The 20,750-nt window shown below is 40.5% G+C and overlaps 2 protein-coding genes across 5 annotated transcripts; both read right to left on the reverse strand.

Moving 5' to 3' along the window:
• Positions 1-79: 79 nt before the first annotated feature.
• LOC108601101 (pickpocket protein 19) lies at positions 80-2,528 on the reverse strand. Its single transcript, XM_017989055.2, is given in 4 exon segments — positions 80-410; positions 1,163-1,421; positions 1,423-2,329; positions 2,380-2,528. Coding segments are annotated over 4 exon segments (1,443 nt in total). The 3' UTR covers positions 80-282.
• Positions 2,529-14,965: 12,437 nt separating this feature from the next.
• Positions 14,966-20,499, reverse strand: LOC108599862. Of its 4 annotated transcripts, none has more exons than XM_033293168.1 (2): positions 18,947-20,499; positions 14,966-15,108 (listed from the first exon to the last, which is right to left on the reverse strand). In XM_033293168.1, the coding sequence occupies exons 1-2, from the start codon at positions 19,919-19,921 to the stop codon at positions 15,064-15,066; spliced, it is 1,020 nt and encodes a 339-aa protein (XP_033149059.1). In that variant the 5' UTR covers positions 19,922-20,499; the 3' UTR covers positions 14,966-15,063. The 4 variants fall into 4 exon arrangements, 3 of the variants coding, with proteins under 3 accessions (XP_033149059.1, XP_017842492.2, XP_033149060.1); XR_004458793.1 differs by lacking the exon at positions 18,947-20,499 and adding an exon at positions 16,180-16,266 and having other exon boundaries at positions 15,030-15,108; XM_017987003.2 differs by lacking the exon at positions 14,966-15,108 and adding an exon at positions 16,276-16,433.
• Between the last annotated feature and the right edge of the window lie 251 nt (positions 20,500-20,750).

A 20,750-nucleotide genomic window follows, 5' to 3' on the forward strand; every position in this document is an offset into this window, starting at 1 on the left:
CTCACTAAGGTTTTCAACCATTTTAAAAAGCTTTTGTAGAGCTTTATTATTTATGCTTATTTTGTTTTTCTTTTAAAACTCTGCAATAACAAATGCTACCCCAGAGAGTAGTACTACAATGAAAGAAAGAACAAAAGACATTTGCTGCTAGCAAGTGCTTTGCATATGTCAAGCCAAGAGTCCAGAGCTCTTCAGCATGCACCAGACCATAAACAGCAATAAACAAAAATAAAATGCATACAATGCTCAATGGCATTTTTATTTGACAGAATTGTACAATGTTCAGCGCTGTTGCAATGCAAAACGCGTCCAGCAAAAAAAAGGCACATCAACGAGAGTGAAATAGCACAGCTCTATGAGGCTGATAATAGAACAGCCCAGACAAAGCTGACAAATGCCACCAAACGAAACTGCAAGTAAAGCGAGTAAATTAAATTTGAATATACAAGCAATTAGCTTAATGGGCATTTTACGTTGCGCTACTAAAAAAAATATAGAGACGCTCGATTGATTAAAGTGAATTTTGGCTGTTTAAATACACGAAGTGCTTAGAGCCAGAGACAAAGTTAGCTGCGCAGAGCTGTCAGCAAATCACAAACAAAGACGAAGTCAACTAAGTACCGAGATTGGTGATTACTTAGATAACGACAGCCCAAGTCGACTGCGCTGCTTGCATACTTTCATGCGCTTAGATTGGCGGCCTCTTTGACTATTTTATGTGCGCATGTGTAAAAGCAGATAAGCAGCTGAGCACACACAGCTCTGTCTCTGTCTTGCTTGCTTGCCAAAGTCGGCTGCGCTGCTTTCATGCTTACTTTACTTCGCTCAGAGCGCTTTGACTGCTGAGAGTCTAAAACCAAAGATGGCGGCGCTATCAAATTGCATTGGCGCCCTCTGGACATTTTTATGTGCGCATGTGTAAAAGCAGATAAGCAGCTGATACACCAGCTAATACAGCTATTGATGTCTCTGTCTTGCTCCACTCAGAGCGCTTTGGCTGCTGAGAGGGTAAAACCAAGAAGGCGACGCTGTCGAAATTGCATTGGCGGCCTCTTTGAATTTTGTATGTGCGCATGTGTAAAAGCAGACAAGCAGCTGAGCTCATACAACTCTTGCTGTCTTAGTCCAGCTTGCTTTTCTATGGATAATGAAATATACGCACCAATTAAATCCAGCCAGCTGTATACGAGACTCGTCTTGTATACCAAAATATCTTTACGCTTGTAGTAGACATCCATCATAATGGAGCCATTCTGCTGCTGCACACCAATTGGCTGCACATGCTCATAGATGTCGGTGAGCAGTGTCAATGACTTGCAGTTTAGCTGGCAATCACAGTGCATGCCTTTCTCAGTTTCACGCTGCACCACGAATGCTTCCTCACCAGGCTCTGCATAGTTTTGCAAGTGCTGATTGTTGGCTTGCCAAGCAAGGTAAGTCTGCGAGCTGACAGGGCTTATGATTCGATGGTGGATAGAACAAGTCCAAGCTGCAATTGCAGTAGCGCAGCATGTAGAGCTGCTGGCATTCGGCCTGACAGTTCTCCAGCATGTAGTTGAAGTTCTGCAAAGTTTTGAACTGCTCGTTCTCATGCAGACACTCGCGCTGTTTACTGTTCAGCACATAGGTGTTCTCATCGTAGTAATGATAAACAGCTGTAATGCCAATGTCCACATTCGTATGTGGCAGCAGCTCAATGGGAAAGTTGAACCACACCGTGGGCTCCAGAATGTTGAGCACAAATCCCTTGGGCAGTGCATTAGCTGGCGCATGTAGCGCAGCATTCAGCATAAGACGCGCTCGCAAGCCTTTGCCCTTGCCCACTTCAATACTGGCGCGCTGCTCCAGCTCATTAAACTCCAAGCAGGCGCCCAACAAAACGCGTCGGGGTCGAAACACCTCACAGCAGTCAACAGATTGGGTATGCCAGCTGCAATCAGCCAGCAGCTCATCACAGCGCCAAGCCAGCTCCGTAACAATCTGCGTAAAATTCAAATGATTTAGCGTATGAAGCAGCGGCTCAGCTGCCAGTTCAGCAAACACTTGAAAATGCTGAAACTGTAGCGCATCGTAAGCGCTCAGCACGCGCTCGAACAGCGGCGACTGTTTATCGCTTATATTATAGCGTTGCTTTATCAGCGGCACACGTGACCAGTTGAGGCGATTCTTATTGCAGACTATAACCACCGGAAAGGCAATGCTTGAGATAGGCCAATGCGAGTTGGACACGATGGTGTGTATAGTGCGGCGTTGGAAACGCTCCGCCAGCAAATAACTCACATAGATGAGGACATAACAGGCGCTCATTAGCGCCAAGGCCCAGAGTATGCTGCAAATTTGCCAATTATTCTAAGAACTGTATTGGAAGCTTTAGCTTACCGCATGCGTTGACGCATTGTGGGCCAGAACAGCTGATAGAAGCCATGAATATGCGCGCCGGCTGTATAAATGCTGAGCAACTGCGTCCAGCTTTGACGTTGGCTTTGTGGCCAGGCCAACTTGAAACTAGTCAAACGATTGCTTTGCATTTTGTGTGCGTGGAATTCGCTTGCTCAAGCTTTATATAGCTGTAGAAATTATTGTTGTAACATACTCTTCAGCAGCTTGGATACTTTCGAATAGACACTGTTTAAAGAAGATATAGCAAAAAACTGATAGCCTATATATTATGCATTTATTTAATTTAATTAATTTAATTCAATATTATAATAAGTTTTAAGCTTCTAAGTAGCGTATAGCATAAGTCGTCTCATTATTCTTTTTTCACCTGCTAATCTCTGTATGCAAATCATTTCCCGTATGCCTTTTCAATTAAATATGTTTATCCAATTAGCTTGACATACGACCACAAATCAAGGCTGCCAAACAAATTAATTCCCCAGCAAGTGCTTAGCGCGTTGTTCAAATACAAATACAGTTAACACAGTTTTGTGGTCAACAGCAGAGTTGGCTGCAAATTTCCTCAATTTAATGGCAGCAGTACAATGAAAATATTAAAGAACAAGCGTTGCGCGTATGAAGAGAATACGGCCAACATTTTCCGGTGCATCGCGTACGCCATTTCCGCACCTGGGACAAGTGAGGAAGCTTCAGCTCGAAGCATGAGTGGATTTAGCGATTATATGCTGCAGCTTGTGCAATGGATATTCATAAAGAAAATAACAAACTAAAGTCACATTTTTTTAATTGTTCATAAAATAAGTTTTTGATATAAAAAGTTTTCTAAGACGAAACTCACTTCTCTTGCATCAGGAATTCCAGTGAGCATAAACTTCACATATTTATTAAACATAAGACAAATGTCCAATACTTTTTACTTTATCAATTGCATCAGTTTGTTAAAAAGAGAACAAGAAAACACTTGTCGTGCTGCTGAAATTCTAGAGAGAAAAAACTTCATGTAAAATAAAATATGTAAATAAGTTGAAAATGATGCTTACTAAGAACACGAAGTGTGCAATACTTTTTACCAAAAATTAAACCTCTGTTCAACTTCATGAACTTTGCTTGGGCTACATTAATGTGCTTGAAAATTTGTCAATTGTAGTGTTTGTAATTGCTCAATGGAATTGCTTGTTCCGCCGGATTAGCACGTACGGCAGCAAACCGCAAAACAGAACTGGCAACTTTGTTGACCGAAAATCGAGCTTGGCCTAGAGGTTAACAATGGGGCAGCAGCAAACTCGACAGACTGAAGTTGAAGAGTGACCAAGGCCACTTCTCAAATGCAGTTGCAACTCTGTCTGGACTGAACCGGAAGGGCAGGATGTGTGTGCAACGGAATCGCTGGGCAATTCATCTTCAGTGTGATTTGACTGCGTGTTTCCGCTTTAAGAGCTTGTTGGCTTGTCTTGGATTTAACATCAAACGTTTGCCCATATACATGTTATTAACAAATGACTAATGTGCTTAAATAAAATATATATTTGCGCCTAAATTGGGTGTGAGCTGCAGCCGACGCCGCAGCTGGCAAGCCGGCAAACAAATTGTGCTCATTTTTCAGACTCGTTGCCAGAGATATTCCCAACCCAACCACCCACAATCAACACTACGCCCACTCCCAAAGGACGTGCGAGGCTGCCTGACAGAGCTGACTGAGTGTCTGTCTGGGTGCCTATGGCTGGGCTGGCTGGCTGGCTGCCTTGCTTGTTGGTTGCCCGCACGTTGACAGCTTCATTGCCAGACATTGTTAATCAAAATTGAGGTTAAGTCGTGCTCCCAAGTGGCTGCCCCTGTGTAACTTTTGCACAGTTTATTGAGACATTTGCTAAAGAGTTGAGTCCCTTTTGCAATTAAGCATAGTTTGTTTGTTGGCTTAGGTCAGGCTACTGCCACTGCCAATTTGGCTTTAAGCGCACATCGCACAACATGGCGTATGCTTTATTTTATTTATGCAACAGCACGTCATTTAAATAAACAACCACACCACACACACACACACACAGCTTGAATTTTGTATTGTGCAACAAAAAAGTCACAGCAGGCCATCATTTTTCATTTGAATGTCGCGACGGCGCTATAATAATAAAACTACATTGCGGCAAGCGGGAAAATTTGTGGAAAATATTGTTTGATAGCATACCTGGCGTTAAGGAAACCAATGCAGGTAATATTTATTTAGTATAGAGTACGTTGGGCAATAGTCAGAGCCCATAAATATACAAATAAAACAAATTTAATCAAGCCCAAATTATCTCAGCACTTCTGTCTACTTTGCAGACAGATGCAAGCTTTATTACAATTTTGTGACCTATATTTTTTTTAAATTATTATTATTATTATTGAAACTGTTAACGTTAAAGTTATACAAGCAATATCAAAGCTAATGTGCCCCAAATATGCACAACAAATAAAAGAGCAACAATAAGGCAACGAATTCATTAAAAGTATGCACAGCCTGCTTATCAAAATGCAATGCTTGTGTGTGTGTGTGAGTTTGAAAATAACTGTAATTGATTACAAAATTAGTTGCGCACGAACGAGCAGCGTCAAAAAATCAAGTCGCAAATTATTGCGCCAACGTTGAAACGTCTATTGAACGTATAAAAATATTATCACATTTGATTTATGTCAAGTGTGCAAAAATGTGCTGCAGGCCAACAAAAGAAAATTGCCATAACAGGTGAAGAGAGAATGTAGAGAGAGAGGGGGAGTAAGTAAAGCAAAGCTGTTAGTCAGTCAGTCAGTTGAGCAGGCAGCAGTTGAGTTGCGTTCAGTTCGAGTTTGGCTAAAGTAGCTGAAATATTTGCGCTGTCAGTCGTTATTTGGCATAGTTACGCTTAACTTGTCAAATTGTGTGTGCATGTGCTTGTGTGTGTGTGTAAGGTAAGAAGTTTGCGGCCTAATAAATGTCAAAATAGACCTGGCGCAATGCCAAGACGCTGTCGCGACTGTCAAACAATTTAACATATTCATGACTCTCGCCTGACGACAACAGCTGTTGACTTTACAACTTTTTGACAGCCAAGCAGCCAGCGAGCTTGATAAATGGCTTTTAATGTCATAAAAAGTGTAGCGCTAAGTAATTTATGTAATTAATATATATATATTCCATAACATGCAACTTGCTCTGCTCGAATTTGAAGAACAGATCACTCAAGAGTTTTGCTAATTTATGCGCGCACTCCCCGAACTGTATTTAGGCCCTAATTGATTTATGGCCAACTGACTCCCACAGCTGTTGTTATCGCATGGCTGCTAGTACATGCATATAGTTGTTTTATGCTAATGTCTCTCTGTGCTCTCCGGACTGCTTTGGGGCCTTAATTGCAAGCACTTGTTAGTTAATTAAAAATGCAAATCAGCCACGTCAAACTGCCTGACAACAAACTTTTCACACAGCCAGCCAGCCAGTCAGCCTGCCAGCCAGCCCATGTGCTAATCGAGCGCGACAGATTTTCTCGCTTCCATACGTTTCCCTACATATATTTTATCCTTGCAATTTCAACTTTCAACATTTGGCCGAGCGTTGGGCAAAATTTCAACGCCAAATGCTCGAATATACACGCAAGAACAAGCAAATTTTATGTTGCATATAAACAGGCGCTGCCATGCACGCAATTTAACTTAAATACCCACACACATATACACCTACATGCACTTGAATAGGAACAATTATTATTGAGGTTGAAATTAAAAAAAAGGCCGACAAATCGAGCCTGTTGGGATATAAATATATTAATTGAAATGCGAATTTGTTAGTTGAATTAATTTGTTTGTACCTATTCAACTGCCTGGGAGTGTCTGTGTGAAGTTTTATGTGCATGTGTGTCAGAGTCCACAATTAGTTTGTGTTAAAACTTTAGCATTTAGAGTTTAAGTTTCTATAAAGTAGCCTAAGATTCTAGTTTAAAATTAGTTTATAAATATATTAAGCTCATTTTCAAAGTCTGAGTTTGTATAGATATCGCATGAATACCTTTAATATTTATAAAATAAATTAATGAAGACTCAGCAGAGTAATATAAATTAATTATCAATAGCTAAAGCCTCAGTTAAAGCCTTGCTAAGTAAATATCAACAATTTATTATTCACAAATTGTATAAGTATAAGGCTCTTAAAATTGCTTTGCCCATCATTGAATGAAGCCAATAACTGAAGTTGGATTATTAAGCAGCTAAAACTTAGTTTATTATGAAGCAGCGTGTATACATTTTTGATTACTTATAATAACTTAGTCTCTGTCAATCTGTCGTGAGCAACAACAAACACCACCAAAAAAAAAAGCTTATTAAAAATTATTTGTATATTATCTGAGCAGCAGCTGCTGCTGCTTATTGTTATCACTGGCCAGACAACAATTAAACCCGCTTAAAACGACAAGGCAGACCAAACAAACTCCCTAAATGGCAACTTCAACTTGCGCTTCAATGTTAATGTTCCTCCTTCTGCAGTTAATTGGCTAAGAAAACGAGAGCTGAAAGCCAAAAGTAAAAAAAAGGCAACGCTGAGCAGCTTAAATTTCGGCTGAGTCATTGAATCTAGAATCGGAGCAGCGTCAGGTCAGCAGAAGCTGCAAAAGTTTTAATTAAAAAAATGTACACAAAACTTAAAGCGCATTGTCAACATGCCCCCTTGAGGCAGCTGCCACATGGCACATGTATTGCCAACTGGCAACTGGTAATCAATAGCTTCAAGGAAACGCATTTGACCTGAGATATAATGATGAGCGTTTACCTGGGCAACAACATGGCCCAATTATTTTGCTTCAGTGAAGCTGAAAATAAGATTTAATAAGCCACACGACACGGCAAGAAACCAATGGAAACAGATAGATGCTGACTCATGTCATGAATAATTATGCAAGGCAACAAATATAAAAATATACACTAAGTTTGTAGTGCTTTGATTAAATTTGATGCGAGTCTTTGGGACAAACTTCAGCTTAGAACAAATGTACTCTACGCTAGTTACAATCGCAGCTAGCCCCACATGATTTATGATATGTAAGCTAGACGACTTGACTTTTTATGCTTATGAACTCGCATCAGCGAACCATCTATCAAAATGTCTCTCGGCTTAGCTCACACAAGGACATCAAAAGCAACCACAAGACTGAAACGAGACGAGACTCGAAAGTAAGAATGTGCGCCTGCTGTTTCTATTAAAATATTATTAAAAGGCGAGCTGAGGCAAGGCAACAAGCTTGCCGCATTGACAATTCGATTGTTGCAATAATATTGCATACTTTGTGGCATATTTGGCTTAAGAGCAGACTTTGTGGCTTTGGCTTTGGCTTCTGATTTGATGATGAAGCTGCACTTTGATGTCTCTACCAAATTGCAGACGCCCAAATCCAAAGTAGCTCTGCCTTTGACAAAAGCACAAAAAGTGAGCAACAAATGAAATATCAAACACAGCTGTTGCCTAGCATGAAAGTAAATGTAAGTCTGTCTGTGTGTGTGTGTGTCTCAGTGGACGCAAGATTAACTCTTATTCCATGCAGACACACTTCACACACACACACAGCTCAAGAACGGGAAGAAAAAGTGAAAGAGCTTTTCAAGGAAATTGCAAGCACAATAAGCCAAAGAGCGGAAAGTTGCTCTTGTAATGCCGGGCATACAACAATAAAATGCAAATGTCACTTTGAATGTTACTTATGGCCAATATAAACAGGGTGTGCCAGGCGAAAAATAATTGCAAACGCTACTGCATAATTTATTCATATTTCGTAAATATGTTTTGGTTTGTATATTTATATTTGCTTGAACGAACTTTCATACAGAAGTAATTCACATTATTATAATATTTAATATTTATATATAAAATTTAATTAAAAATGTTGGCTCTGTGTTGATTTAAAACTTACAAGAGTGCAACAGAAATGTTTAGTCTGAAATATTTCAAATCAGAAGTTAGATCTTGAAATTTGAAATTGCTTTCAAGGTTATTTGAAATGCTCGCAGCCATTTTATTTGATTCATAAATAAAAGTTGAAAAGAGCTATATGCTATAACTTATATTTATTTTCAGCTTTGAAATAATGTATATATCTTCTAGCCAGCTCACCCTGTATTTAAGTCAATCGAAAATGTTGAGAAAACTTTGCACAAGCAATTTCCTGTCACAGTTTTTTTTTTTTGTATTTTTCTGCTTATGCTCAACTTTTCAGCCGGACAGCGATTAAAGGCTTAGAGCACTTGAATTCCTTATTCAAATGCGATTTGCTGCCAACATAAATCAGACACCTAGCAACAACTTCTGATGCTTTAGCTCTTAGCTAAATGATGATTATATATATTTGTAGCTAGAGCAGACAGTCGCTGACATGCCGAGCGTGCTCAGCCTGAGGACTCCGGACTGAGGACTTTGATTCGCTGCTGAGCTGAGAGCTGTGAGCTGTGAGCACTTCGAATGCAACTGCTATTAATTTTGCATTGCTGCATTCGAGCGGATTTTGTGGCATTTGTGACAGCCATGCAATGAAGTTATGCCACCTGTGCTTAGCACCCCACCCACTTGGCAGTGTCTCAAATGTCAGTTAGTGTGTGTGTATGTGTGCTTAGTCTAGACATTGTCTGACTGGCAGCATTATCAACACATTTATATGAAATTTCATCTAAAAATAATAAAATTGTCAAGCAAACAACACGAGAGCGCAACCTTAAAGCTCTTCCTCTCACTCTGTCTCTCTCTCTCTCTATTTGACCTTAAACCTCAACTCAACCAAAAGTATGCTAAGCTCTTGAATTATTCACACAAAAATAATTCTTTGCATAAAATGTCGCGCCCGTCGTCGCAGATTACAGCAAAAAAAAAAAGAAAATAATAATAAAATTTATGATTTCTATAGCTCTGGCAGCAACGCTGAGATTTTCGCCACGCCCACTAAACCGCACAAACAGCCACACGGCTGTCAACTTAACGCGTGCGTTGACAGTTTTTTCTTCTTCGTCCATGCTGTGACTTTTTTATTTTGGCTTTCTGTGTGTTTTTGCTTTTGGCACCTTAAAAGCAAAAACCGTAACCAAAACCCCAAAACCTAAAACCAACGTTGCCGTTGCCGTTGCCACGCTTTCAACTTTCAATGTGCTTTGCATTTCTAAATAGTTAACGCCTGCACAGGTAAAACACAAAAGTTTCACAGAAGAAAAATTATGGCATGAGATAGAACATGAAATGCTCTTTCCAGTTGTAGCTAAATTATAAACTAAACAAACTATTCTATGACTAATCTATTGGCTTATGCATATTTTAGAATATTATTATTTAATTCCTAAACATTATATAAATATTTCAATATGTTGTTTCATTATATATAGCCAATATCATATTAATTTACAACTTTCTTTACTCTCTTCTAAATCAAAGTTAAAGCATCTAGAATTTATATTTTGAAGGCTCTCATTTGTAGCATTTTTTTTATTGAGTATTTTTTAGCTAATTAACTAAAACACATATTTCCTTTAATTATTAGCTTTTAGTTAAAACAAACAATTAATTTTATTTTATTCATTTCGTGTTTAATATTGAATAAAATTGAATGGCTTAGGCTAAGCAAAACCTTCATTTGTTTTCAAAATCAAAAAGCTAACAAATGGCAAAGGTTTGAATTTTTTATCAAATGTACAATTTGCATGTTGTTTATATTAATTTATTTAATGCACGTGGCTCTTTCGCTTAACATATAATGTCAAAAAATAAAACGACCCTTGCTTGGCTTATTTAAGCAGCAAGTGTAGTGTGTATGTTTTTTTCTATTAACTCCGTAGCAGTCCGGACGGGCACGTGGTGCACGACTGTCGCCGGAAAGTTAATTTTACGTTGTATTTATTATTTATGTGCATTACTCGGACGCTCTTAAAAGATTTTCACTTAGCGGCGGCTGCCTTGGCTTTTAAAACAGTCAGTCAATGATTTATGAAACGTCGAGCCACAAAGATTAAAATGTGACGATTAGGCGGCCAAAAATAAAACTTAAAAATAAGTGAATATTAAATTGAAACGCGCTGCTATTGTCAGGCAAACAACTTGAGTTGAAATTAATTAGCGCACACTTCAAATTCGAAGCCTAAAAAAGACTTTGCCTAATTGGATTTGCAGCTTAAATGGGTTAATGATGATAGCTTTGCATATAGTTTCGATTGTCTGTCTGGCTGCTTGAGAAATCGTATCAATTAACACTTATTTTCGGCGCTGCTTTGAAATCAATGTTGCGCATACGCCCCGTGGCGCGTCTTATTGTAAGCCGTCTGTTTGCCAGAGTCAGAGTGGTGCTTAAATTTGCTTTTAATTAGTGCTCAAGTGAAGGCAGCAGCAGTTGGCTGAGCCCTCATTGCTCAGTCCTTAGTTCTCAGTCCGCCGGGAACAATGCGTCAAAGTGTTATATGCAAATAAGCCGGGCTGCCAAGCTGGCGGTCTGTTGTGCATCTTGAGCACAAGTGAGCCCATGTTGCCAAATGACGCTCGCGCTGCTGCTGGCCGTACATGTTTGATTACAAGTGCATGTTGTGCATGCATCATGTGTCTAGTGGACCAAGCCCCAGCTACATGGACTGCATATTAAATGCAGCAGCAGCGCAGCTCAAAGTGCGGTCAGGGCAGCGAGAGATGCTCGCATATGAAACGCAAGCCGCCTACACTTTATACAAATGAATTGCTTAACTTGAGCTCACGTTTTGGCATTTGCTTAAATGCAGAAAATAAATAAAGATTATTGCATTATCTGCCCTCAAAGCGAGCGAGCGAGCGAGCTCATTACACTTTACAAAAGACACTCAAAGGCAAAACTTAAAATGTTGGAAAACTCTAATTAAACTGCAATTTAACGCAGACAACTGCGTTGACATGCACTTCCCCCAAATTAAAGTTGATGCTGGGTACGACCTTAACCGAGACAAAGTCACAAGTCAACTGTGCTTGCTACATGCCACATGCTACACTGGGTGGCAACACAGAATACTTATGCCACAGTCAGCATAAAAAGAAAAGCATTCACATTTGAATTTTCACTTAAAAACAAATAATTTAATCTCTATAATAAAGAGAATAAAAATTCGATTTCAAATCGTATGCTACGAATTAATAAATATTTGAGGATCTAAGGATCTAACTTTTATACAAACTTTTATTTTTTATTATTTGAAAACTAGAAATTACATTTTAAATCTTACAATTGATAAATATTTACACATCTAATTTGATATCTCTAGCAGCACAAATTTTGTAATATTTTTATAATTAAACGTTCGCCAAGAGTAAACATAAAAAATTCTAACTATTTAGAGTTGCATGACACACAAACAAACAAACAACACACAGAGTAGGAGAACTTACAAACAAAAGCGACTAAAGGGGCTCGCTTTGGTGCCTTGTATTTTCATTAAAATCAAAAGTATAATTAAATTCCTGTTGCTGACCAACAACCAGGAAATACTGCTGACCTCGGACTGGGGTCGTCAACCCACCACACACACATATGCTGGGAATTTTGTTTGTTATGACAGCAGAGAGCAGCTCAGCGAAAAAAAACAACAACAACAACAACAACGTAGCCCTGTGTGCATGTGAAAAGTTCTCAGCGTAGATGTCAAGGGAGTCACTGAGATTAACAGAGTGGAGCAAAGAGCAGCATAACTCATAACATTACTCCCAACATGGCACACACTGTCACATACTTTTTTCTTTTTTTAATTACTGCTTAGACTCATTTGCTTTATGGCCATGGCTATGCTCTTTGCTTTGGCCTCGGCTTTTTAATGAAGTGCGCTGATTAATGGAGTTTAAAGAGCAGCTGAAGTCTACAGTAAATATTCTATATAAGCAACTTATTAACACAAGCTCCCATTAACATTAATACTTCTTTTTAATCAAACAACTATTGCCATTCTTTAATCAATAGTCTCTATTATTTAGCGGTATAGCATGCCTACTTTATAAACTTTTAGCTGCTGCACTGTATTTGTGGCCAAGTTGCTGCTGAAAATCAATAAATGGAAGCCACTGCAACACAGCAAGTCAGTCAACAGCACTTATTGAACCTTTGACTAACACATGATAAAGGCAGAAGCAGCAGCAGCAGCAGCCAACAGAGCGAAGAGCGTTTTGTATAGTCAATAACAATGTTTAAACTACATTTATTTTTTTAACTGCTCACAATACATAAAATAGTCTCGAGTGCTGCTTGATTTTACTGCGTGGGTAGCTTCAAGAGTTGTGGCAGTTATCAAATTAATAAAGACAATAGTTTAAGTGTCAATAGAATTTAAAAATAGAAATGAAATATTTTTTTCATTAATGGTTTTATTTATTGGACCGACAATATATATTTTAATATATTATAGATATATGCTTAATATTTAAATTGAGTAGATATATTTAATTTAATATTTATAAAAATATATTTTTAGCTTTAAGTTTTAGTACATCTACATTTAGTTTTATTTGCAAGGCAATTATTACTTGTTGTTATATTTAAATTTCAAGCCTAACATTTATTATAGAAATCTTAATACAGCAACTACTAGAAACTGCTAAAGCTCATCTCGCTTATCTGTCACAACAGGCTACTGATAATGCCATATGCATGGGAGTTTGTTTGTATTTGTGTGTGTCTGTCTATTTGGCATTTGTTTTGTTGCCGGCAATATTGCAATGTTTTATTTGTGCTTCAAATGTTTAAAAAACAGACACACTTAATATTGTTTGCCAAATGTGGCAGCTGCATCTGCCCCCAGCCCTTGGACTCTCAGACTCTGCATCACGTTTATCTTTTGCTGTTGCACTTTAGATGCCATGCTGTTCAACAACAACAAAAACCACAACAGCAGCTGAAGCAGCAACAACAACAAACAGTCACATGTCCTGCAGCCAATTTCTATGTCCATTGTGTTAACTGTATTGGGCTTATCTCTATCCGCCCCAACTCCAACTCCTGCGTCGTCAGCCCTATAGGGCTAAGATTTATTTACTGTTCGGTGTGTGCTCGTGTCCGAGGCTGAAGCCAAAAGAAAACTGCAAAGCAAACTGCTGCCAAACAAATGTCTTTCAATTTAAATTTGAATTTATTGCCACAATAACCACAACAATTTCGCCCAAGCAATTCACTGCCGTCTAGGCCAATTATAAATCTCAACTGTGCAAATAGATCAGTTTTATTACTCGAGCTACGCGCCATATTTACAGCAAAGTATTCTACGTTGACTTATTGTTGACAGGCTTTTAAATAAATTGAATTTACTTGGGGGGTGCCAACAACAAGTGAAGCCTTCAAGTTCACTCGGCGTATACTCGACCTGTAAACATTTGCTCACGATTTACGAGTGTGTGTTTGGGTGTGTTTGTGTGTGTGTGTTGTTGGCCCACCTGTGCTTCGTATTGCCAACAAACTGCAAATTGCTACAAAATCACTTAACTGTAAATTTTTATAGCATTTTTTGCGCGCCGCTTAAATGCAATAAGAGAAAAGAGACAATCGACTGTGGGTGGAACAGCAAGCGCAGTTCTGTGAATTGTTTTCGCCAGCAAAACAAACCAGTTTTGCAAGTTGTTACTTAAGCATAAGAATTGACTTGAGTTAAATGTTTGTCTATTTAGCAGACAACAAGTTTTCGAAATAGAAAAAAGGGCTTCAGCTTGGAGTTGATTGAAAAGTAACAAAATTCAAAGAAAAAGCTTAAGTTTGTTATAATTTAGAAACAAGAAACTATGATCAAACCGAAATCGTTTTCTATAGCAGTATATTTGTAAAATGTTTGCTGCTTGTTTTGAGGAGGGCATTAATTTATGCCACCTGAGTTAATTAAATCAAAAGGGTCGTGATTTTATATGTAAAAATGTTTGATTTTAATTTGTTGTTGGGTTTCGTTTACACAGTGCACAATTGTTTAGTTTTTAATTATGTATTTGTTAATTGTTTTAAAGATGATTTAACAATGTTTTTTGTAATGCACAAGCGACGACAAATTTGCGGACCGAAAGCGAGATAACGAAAAGTGCGAATGACTAAGATAAGAACAAGTGCGTGCACCTGTGTGCTTAGCGAGTAAGAAGAAGAATAAGACAAAGATAAGCAAAGCAAGAAGAACAAAAGCAATGATCAATAATTTGGCGGGTGGAATTTACGTTAAGTTTGAATTTGAATGTGCATATAATTTACTTAAACTAAAAATGAATTTAACTTGAATTTAATATTATTGAAACTAAAAATGATTAAGCGTAATTATAATTGCTGGCTTGCTCCCCCCGCCGGAAGAGGCACGCTGACAGATGATGTGGTCTCAAGGGGCAGAACAGCCAATTTGCTGACAGCTCGCTTAGTCACACCAGTAGCCGTACGAATTACTGCCACTCGAGAGACGCCGTCTTTTCCAGGTATGGTGCTCTCATGCGCCATTGCAGAGGAGGAAGGTTTTCGTCTTTTAGCACCACGATGCTATTGGGTAGAAGACTCGGCTTAGACGATCGCCACTTGCCACGTTCTTGAAGCAGCGATAGATAGGAAGTGCTCCATTTTCGCCAGAATGTCTGCTGCATCTGACAGACTCGTTGCCATCGGCTCAGACGGCTGATGTCGAGGTGAGTTATGTCTGGCTCCTCGATAGCGGCAAAGGAGGCACCAATTAAAAAGTGGCCAGGAGTGAGGATATCCAAGTCGTCAGGGCTCTCTGAAAGAGGACAAATTGGACGTGAGTTCAACATGGCCGAGATTTCGCAAACTAAAGTTCGAAGTTCGTTAAATGTTAGCAGAGATTTGCCACCCACACGAATGAAGTGGAATTTGGCAGATTTAACGGCGGCCACCCATAGTCCACCAAATTGCGGGGAACGGGGAGGTATGAATTGCCAGTTTATGTCAAGCGAGACGAAGCAGTCGCGTAGTGCGAAATTTTGCGGGTCGGAGAGGAACAGTTCCGCCAACTCCTTCAGCTCATTTTTCGCACCGACAAAATTGGTTGCATTGTCCGACCAAATTGTATGCGGCTTGCCTCTGGTACTGATGAAGCGCCTCAAGGATGCGATGAACGACATGGCAGATAAGTCCTCTACCAACTCCAAATGTGAGGCCTTCGTGGCGAAGCAAACGAAAATTGCTATGTAGCATTTCGTTGGAGGACGATTTCTGACTTCTGATTTGGAATAAAATGGGCCGCAGAAGTCGATACCAGTCGTTTTGAAAGGGCGACATGGTTGCACTCGATTTGCTGGCAGCGGAGCCATAATGGTCTCGAGAATCGTAGGCTTCAGGCGAAAACATCTAATGCATTTGTTGACTGTGGCTGCAACCGTTTTTCGGCCTCCAATTGGCCAAAACCTTTGTCGCAGGGCAGCTAACAGGCTTTGAGGTCCAGCGTGCAGGAACTTGGCGTGAAAATGCGCAATGATTGCGCGAGTGACTGGATGATCCTTTGGCAGCAGCAGTGGATGTCTCGCGTCGTAGTCCAGGATCGAGTTTTGAAGACGACCTCCAACGCGAATCAGGCCTGAACCGTCCAGGATAGGGTGCAGTGAGAACAGCTTGCTTTTAGATTTGACCTCCTTCTTCGCTCTCAGCGCCCGGAGTTCGTCCGAAAACCAGGTTTCCTGGATCGACTTGAGAAGCAGATGCGTGCCGTCTTTGATGTCGTCCACCGTGAGGGGTCCTCTGCGACGTTCCTGGTTGCGGCTTTTTAAGCGTGAGAAGCGGTGTATGTATCCAAAAACTCTCTGCAGCCTGCCAAATGAGTTTTGGAACTTACAGGCGTAGGAGATGTCTGGATTCTCAGACAGAATGAAGACGCTTCGGCGACGTTCAGGCAAGTCTGTCAAAGAAGGCACAAGAGCAGGCCAGGAGAAGGGGTCCAATTTCAAGAATGGCGGCCCTTCACGCCATAATTTTGATTCCAGTAGCTCGAGTGGTGTGCATCCTCTTGACAATATGTCAGCCGGATTGACATCGGTTGGTACATGGTGCCATTTCATATCCTTGGTGCGATCCTGAATTTGAGCAATCCTGTTGGATACGAAAATGTTGAATTCTGAAGGAGGCTAACGAATCCAAGATAAAACAATGGTCGAATCGGACCAACAATGATAAGAGCAATGAGATGATATGGTTTGTGCGATATTTCCGACTAGTTCTGACAGTAGAAGTGCTGCGCATAGCTCCAATTTGGGTACCGTAAGAGTTTTTAAAGGCGAGACTCTTGACTTTGAGCACAGCAAGTGCGTTGAAACGATGCCATGCGACTCTGACCGCACGTAAACACAAGCTCCATATGCAGCGAGACTTGCATCACAAAATGCATGGATTTCGAGCAATGCGTTAGACTGGATCACAAAACGAGGAAATTTGAGGTGACTGACAGCCGAAATTTGGCTAACATGGTCCAACCAAAGAGTGTGCAATGATTGCGGTAGAGCTTCATCCCAGTCAAGCTTGTCCTTCCATAGGATCTGGAGAAAGATCTTCAGCCGAGTTATGACAGGAACTATCAGTCCGAGCGGATCATAGAATTTGGCCACAGTTGACAAAATTGACCTCTTTGTGGCAGCAACCTGATGCGAATTTTCCACGAAGCTGAATAGCAGGTTATCCGATTTTGTGTCCCAATACAGTCCTAGCGTCTTCATGACATCAGTTCCATCGTGAAAGCAGAGCGTTTTTTCGCGATCAGCCTCTGACTCTCCCTCTAATGCCGCTGACTCATTTGAGCACCATTTTCGGATGGGGAAGTGGCCTCTTTCCAATAAAGATTTGACTTGTTGACGGATCTGAACCACATCCTCAATGGAATCGCCTCCCGAGATCAGATCGTCGACATAAAAATCTCTGCGAACTATTTTCGAAGCCAAGGGAAAGTTGTCCTCCTCATCATATGACAGCTGCTGCATGGCACGAATTGCTAAAAATGCAGCAGGCTTGGTACCATAAGTAACAGTGTCGAGAGTGTAAACTTTGATGTCTTCATTTGGGTTGTCTCGCCAAAGGATGGATTGCAGGTGCTGATCTGGGTGCGTGACACGAACGCAACGATACATTTTACAAATGTCCCCACACAATGCAACCTTGAAAAATCGAAATCTGAGTAGCGTGTTGAAGATTTTTGGCTGAATTGAGGGCCCTGTGAATAGCAAATCATTCAAAGAGTATCCAGATGTTGACTTTGCCGAACCATCGAAGACAACCCGAAGTTTTATTGTCGAACTATCGAGCTTTTGGACACAGTGATGAGGCAAATAAAACTGCGGAAGCGAATGCTGACGAGATGACTGTGACATGTGTCCTAGATCGAGGTACTCCTTTATAAACGCCATGTATTGAGATTTTAGCGTTGAATTTTTCGATAATTTGGACTCTAAGGACTTGAATCGACGGACAGCACGGTCATACGAATCTCCAAGCATTTCGAAGCTAGTCTTAGCAGGGAGATGTACTGAATATTGGCCAGATTTGAGACGAGAAAAAGTCCTTACGAAAAGCTGCTCACACAAGGCATCCTCATCAGCTTGCGCGATAGGAGAGCCGCAATAACTGTCGATTTCCCAGAATTTCCTGATAATGTCGTAGAACGAATCCGGCTGTGGTTGGGCGATGGAATCTGAGGATAAGGCAGGCAATACGGAGTGATTGGCGCTTTGCAACGAGATGCCTCCAGAAACGACCCAGCCAAATCTGGTTTTCTGCAAGGTAGGCAAGTGTTCGGCCAATTGTATCTGCCCTACACAGAGCAATTCAAAGAAGAGACCAGCTCCGATGAGCAGGGCAATTCGCTGGCTCTTGTAGAAGAGCGGATCAGCGAGAGCGATGTTTTTAGGAATGTTCCAGCCAGCGGAGTCGACATCGAAATGGGGCTGTTGACCAGTGATCGTAGGCATCATAGCTGCAGAAATCGAAGTGCGATAGTCACTGTTTCTGGATTGCACTACGATGCTGACAGATTTGTCAGACGAGTGAGACGAGGAACCTATCCCTGAGATGGAGCTACTTGAATGATGAGGTGTGAGCTGAAGCTGACTGACGAATCGAGAGGTTATAATGTTAATCTGAGCGCAGGAATCCAACAGTGCTCTACATGGCACGAGTACGCCAGAACGACTTTTAACAAAAACAATGGCAGTGGCAAGTAGCACATAATCGGTTTGCCTGTCCGTCAGAGCTTCAGGTGAGGCGGTGGGAGAGGCAATAGACAAGAGAGCAGTCGAGTTGTGAGAACTTGGAGCGGGAATTGTATGTGAGGATGATGGTGCGGTAGCTTGATCAATATGCAGCAGAGAATTATGTCTTAATTGGCAATGCCTGCAATGGCCTGACTTGCATTGCTGCACTCCGTGACCTTTGCGCAAGCAATTTAAACAAAGGTGTAGTCTCTTGGCCTCTTTATAGCGTAATATGGGGGTGAGGTTAAGGAATTGCGAGCATTTTGAAATTAAATGGTCCTTTGCATTGCATAATGAACATAATGAGGTATTAGAAGATGCGATGAGAGCTGTGCGGATGGGTTTGTTAGCATACGATTTTCCCACCTGCTTGCCCGGTGCTTGGGTTACCGTGGCATATTCCAAATTTTCCAGCATACGGCATCTTTTTTCCATGAAGGCTGCCATATCCGTCCACTTCAGCAGCTTGCTCGATTGCAATCCTTCCTCCCATTTCTCCTGCGTATTTTGATCCAGTTTCGAGGTGACCAAGTGAATTAACAAGCCATCCAAAATCTCCTGCGTGGTTGCCATCGAATTAAGAGAGCGCAAATGCGAATTCATTTGATCGCTGAGCTGCCGCAAACTGACTGCAGAACCTCTCTCCACACCTGAAAGCCCAAACAGAGACCGAATATGTGCCTGAAAATGCAAGAGTTTGTTATCAAATCTCGAAATTAGCAAGTCGATGGCTTTGTCATAGTTGTCCTCAGTAAGCTCCAAAGCACGAATGGTGTCCAGCGCTGCGCCGTCTAAGCAGGAACGAAGATGCTGGAACTTCTCCAGCTTACATACGCCATCCATGTTGCCAACTACGGTCTTGAACGTGCCGTAAAATCCAGGCCAGTCAACATAGGCGCCACTAAATTTTGGCAACTTGAGCTCAGGCAGTCTGGAAGTATGCGCAAAACTTCTGGATGAACTTCGTTCACTATTGAAGGTTGATATTGGCGTGGAGTTTATCACCGACACTCTGCGCAACTTGGCGAGTTCCCGAGAAATTTTTGAATCCACTTCGCAACACAATTGATCGAAGTTGGATCGCGTATCGGTGGCCAATTCGAGCAAATTTAACTTCTCCACCATTGTCTGAGCAGTGTCGAAATTGGTTTGCATCTTTTCCACTAATTTCGCACGCGCTTGGAAGTCTGCTTCATCAAAATTGGCCACACCATCGGAATTTAGAAAACCGTTCAAAGCCACTAATTGACGGGTTATTGACTCTACTTTGGATTTATAAAAGTCAAAATCGCTTGAAACCGACACGGCACGTAGAGTGGGAGTATCATTTTCCGCCATCATGATTTTATTTTTTTCAAAAAGAGTATTCAAAAGTCACTCACAACCACCGAATACCGCTTGTGCGAACTGTACTCAAAACCGAAACGAAAATGCAAAGAAACTGTAAGCAATGACCGCTTAAATTGCTTATATATTTTCTATGCACTATGTATTAGCTAGCACTGTAAAACACCAACAACAAATGCACTGAGATGCCCAAAGAAACAAAACGCGGCAAAGTTTGCAAATGCACGTCGAACCCTTCACCGAATTGTGATAGGGAAGCAAATGCAAAAATTAATGTATATATGTGCTTATATACAAACAAAAACGCGCGAAAGTTTGTAGGCGTGCGTCGACCTTTGCACCTATATGCAAAAGGTAACAAGTGCAAATATATATGTATGCTTGTATGTATGTCTTTTTGCCGAATTGCAAAAAGAACTATGCCACTATAATTGTTTTATTAAAACACTTTTACTAACACAAAGATCACGTCGGGGTCACCAAATGTTTTGAGGAGGGCATTAATTTATGCCACCTGAGTCTAATTAAATCAAAAGGGTCGTGATTTTATATGTAAAAATGTTTGATTTTAATTTGTTGTTGGGTTTCGTTTACACAGTGCACAATTGTTTAGTTTTTAATTATGTATTTGTTAATTGTTTAACATATGATTTTAACAATGTTTTTTGTAATGCACAAGCGACGACAAATTTGCGGACCGAAAGCGAGATAACGAAAAGTGCGAATGACTAAGATAAGAACAAGTGCGTGCACCTGTGTGCTTAGCGAGTAAGAAGAAGAATAAGACAAAGATAAGCAAAGCAAGAAGAACAAAAGCAATGAT

This window comes from Drosophila busckii, chromosome 2L (assembly GCF_011750605.1).
Source record: "Drosophila busckii strain San Diego stock center, stock number 13000-0081.31 chromosome 2L, ASM1175060v1, whole genome shotgun sequence".
Classification (NCBI taxonomy): domain Eukaryota; kingdom Metazoa; phylum Arthropoda; class Insecta; order Diptera; family Drosophilidae; genus Drosophila; species Drosophila busckii.

Bases quoted from the DNA above. Each gene is read 5' to 3' on its own strand.
- LOC108599862 (XM_017987003.2), bottom strand. From the start codon at position 19,921: ATGATGGCGGAAAATGATACTCCCACTCTACGTGCCGTGTCGGTTTCA. The intron at 16,434-18,946 runs GTGGGAAAATCG...CGTATCCAACAG, and splicing joins CCCAAGCACCGGGCAAGCAG to GATTGCTCAAATTCAGGATC.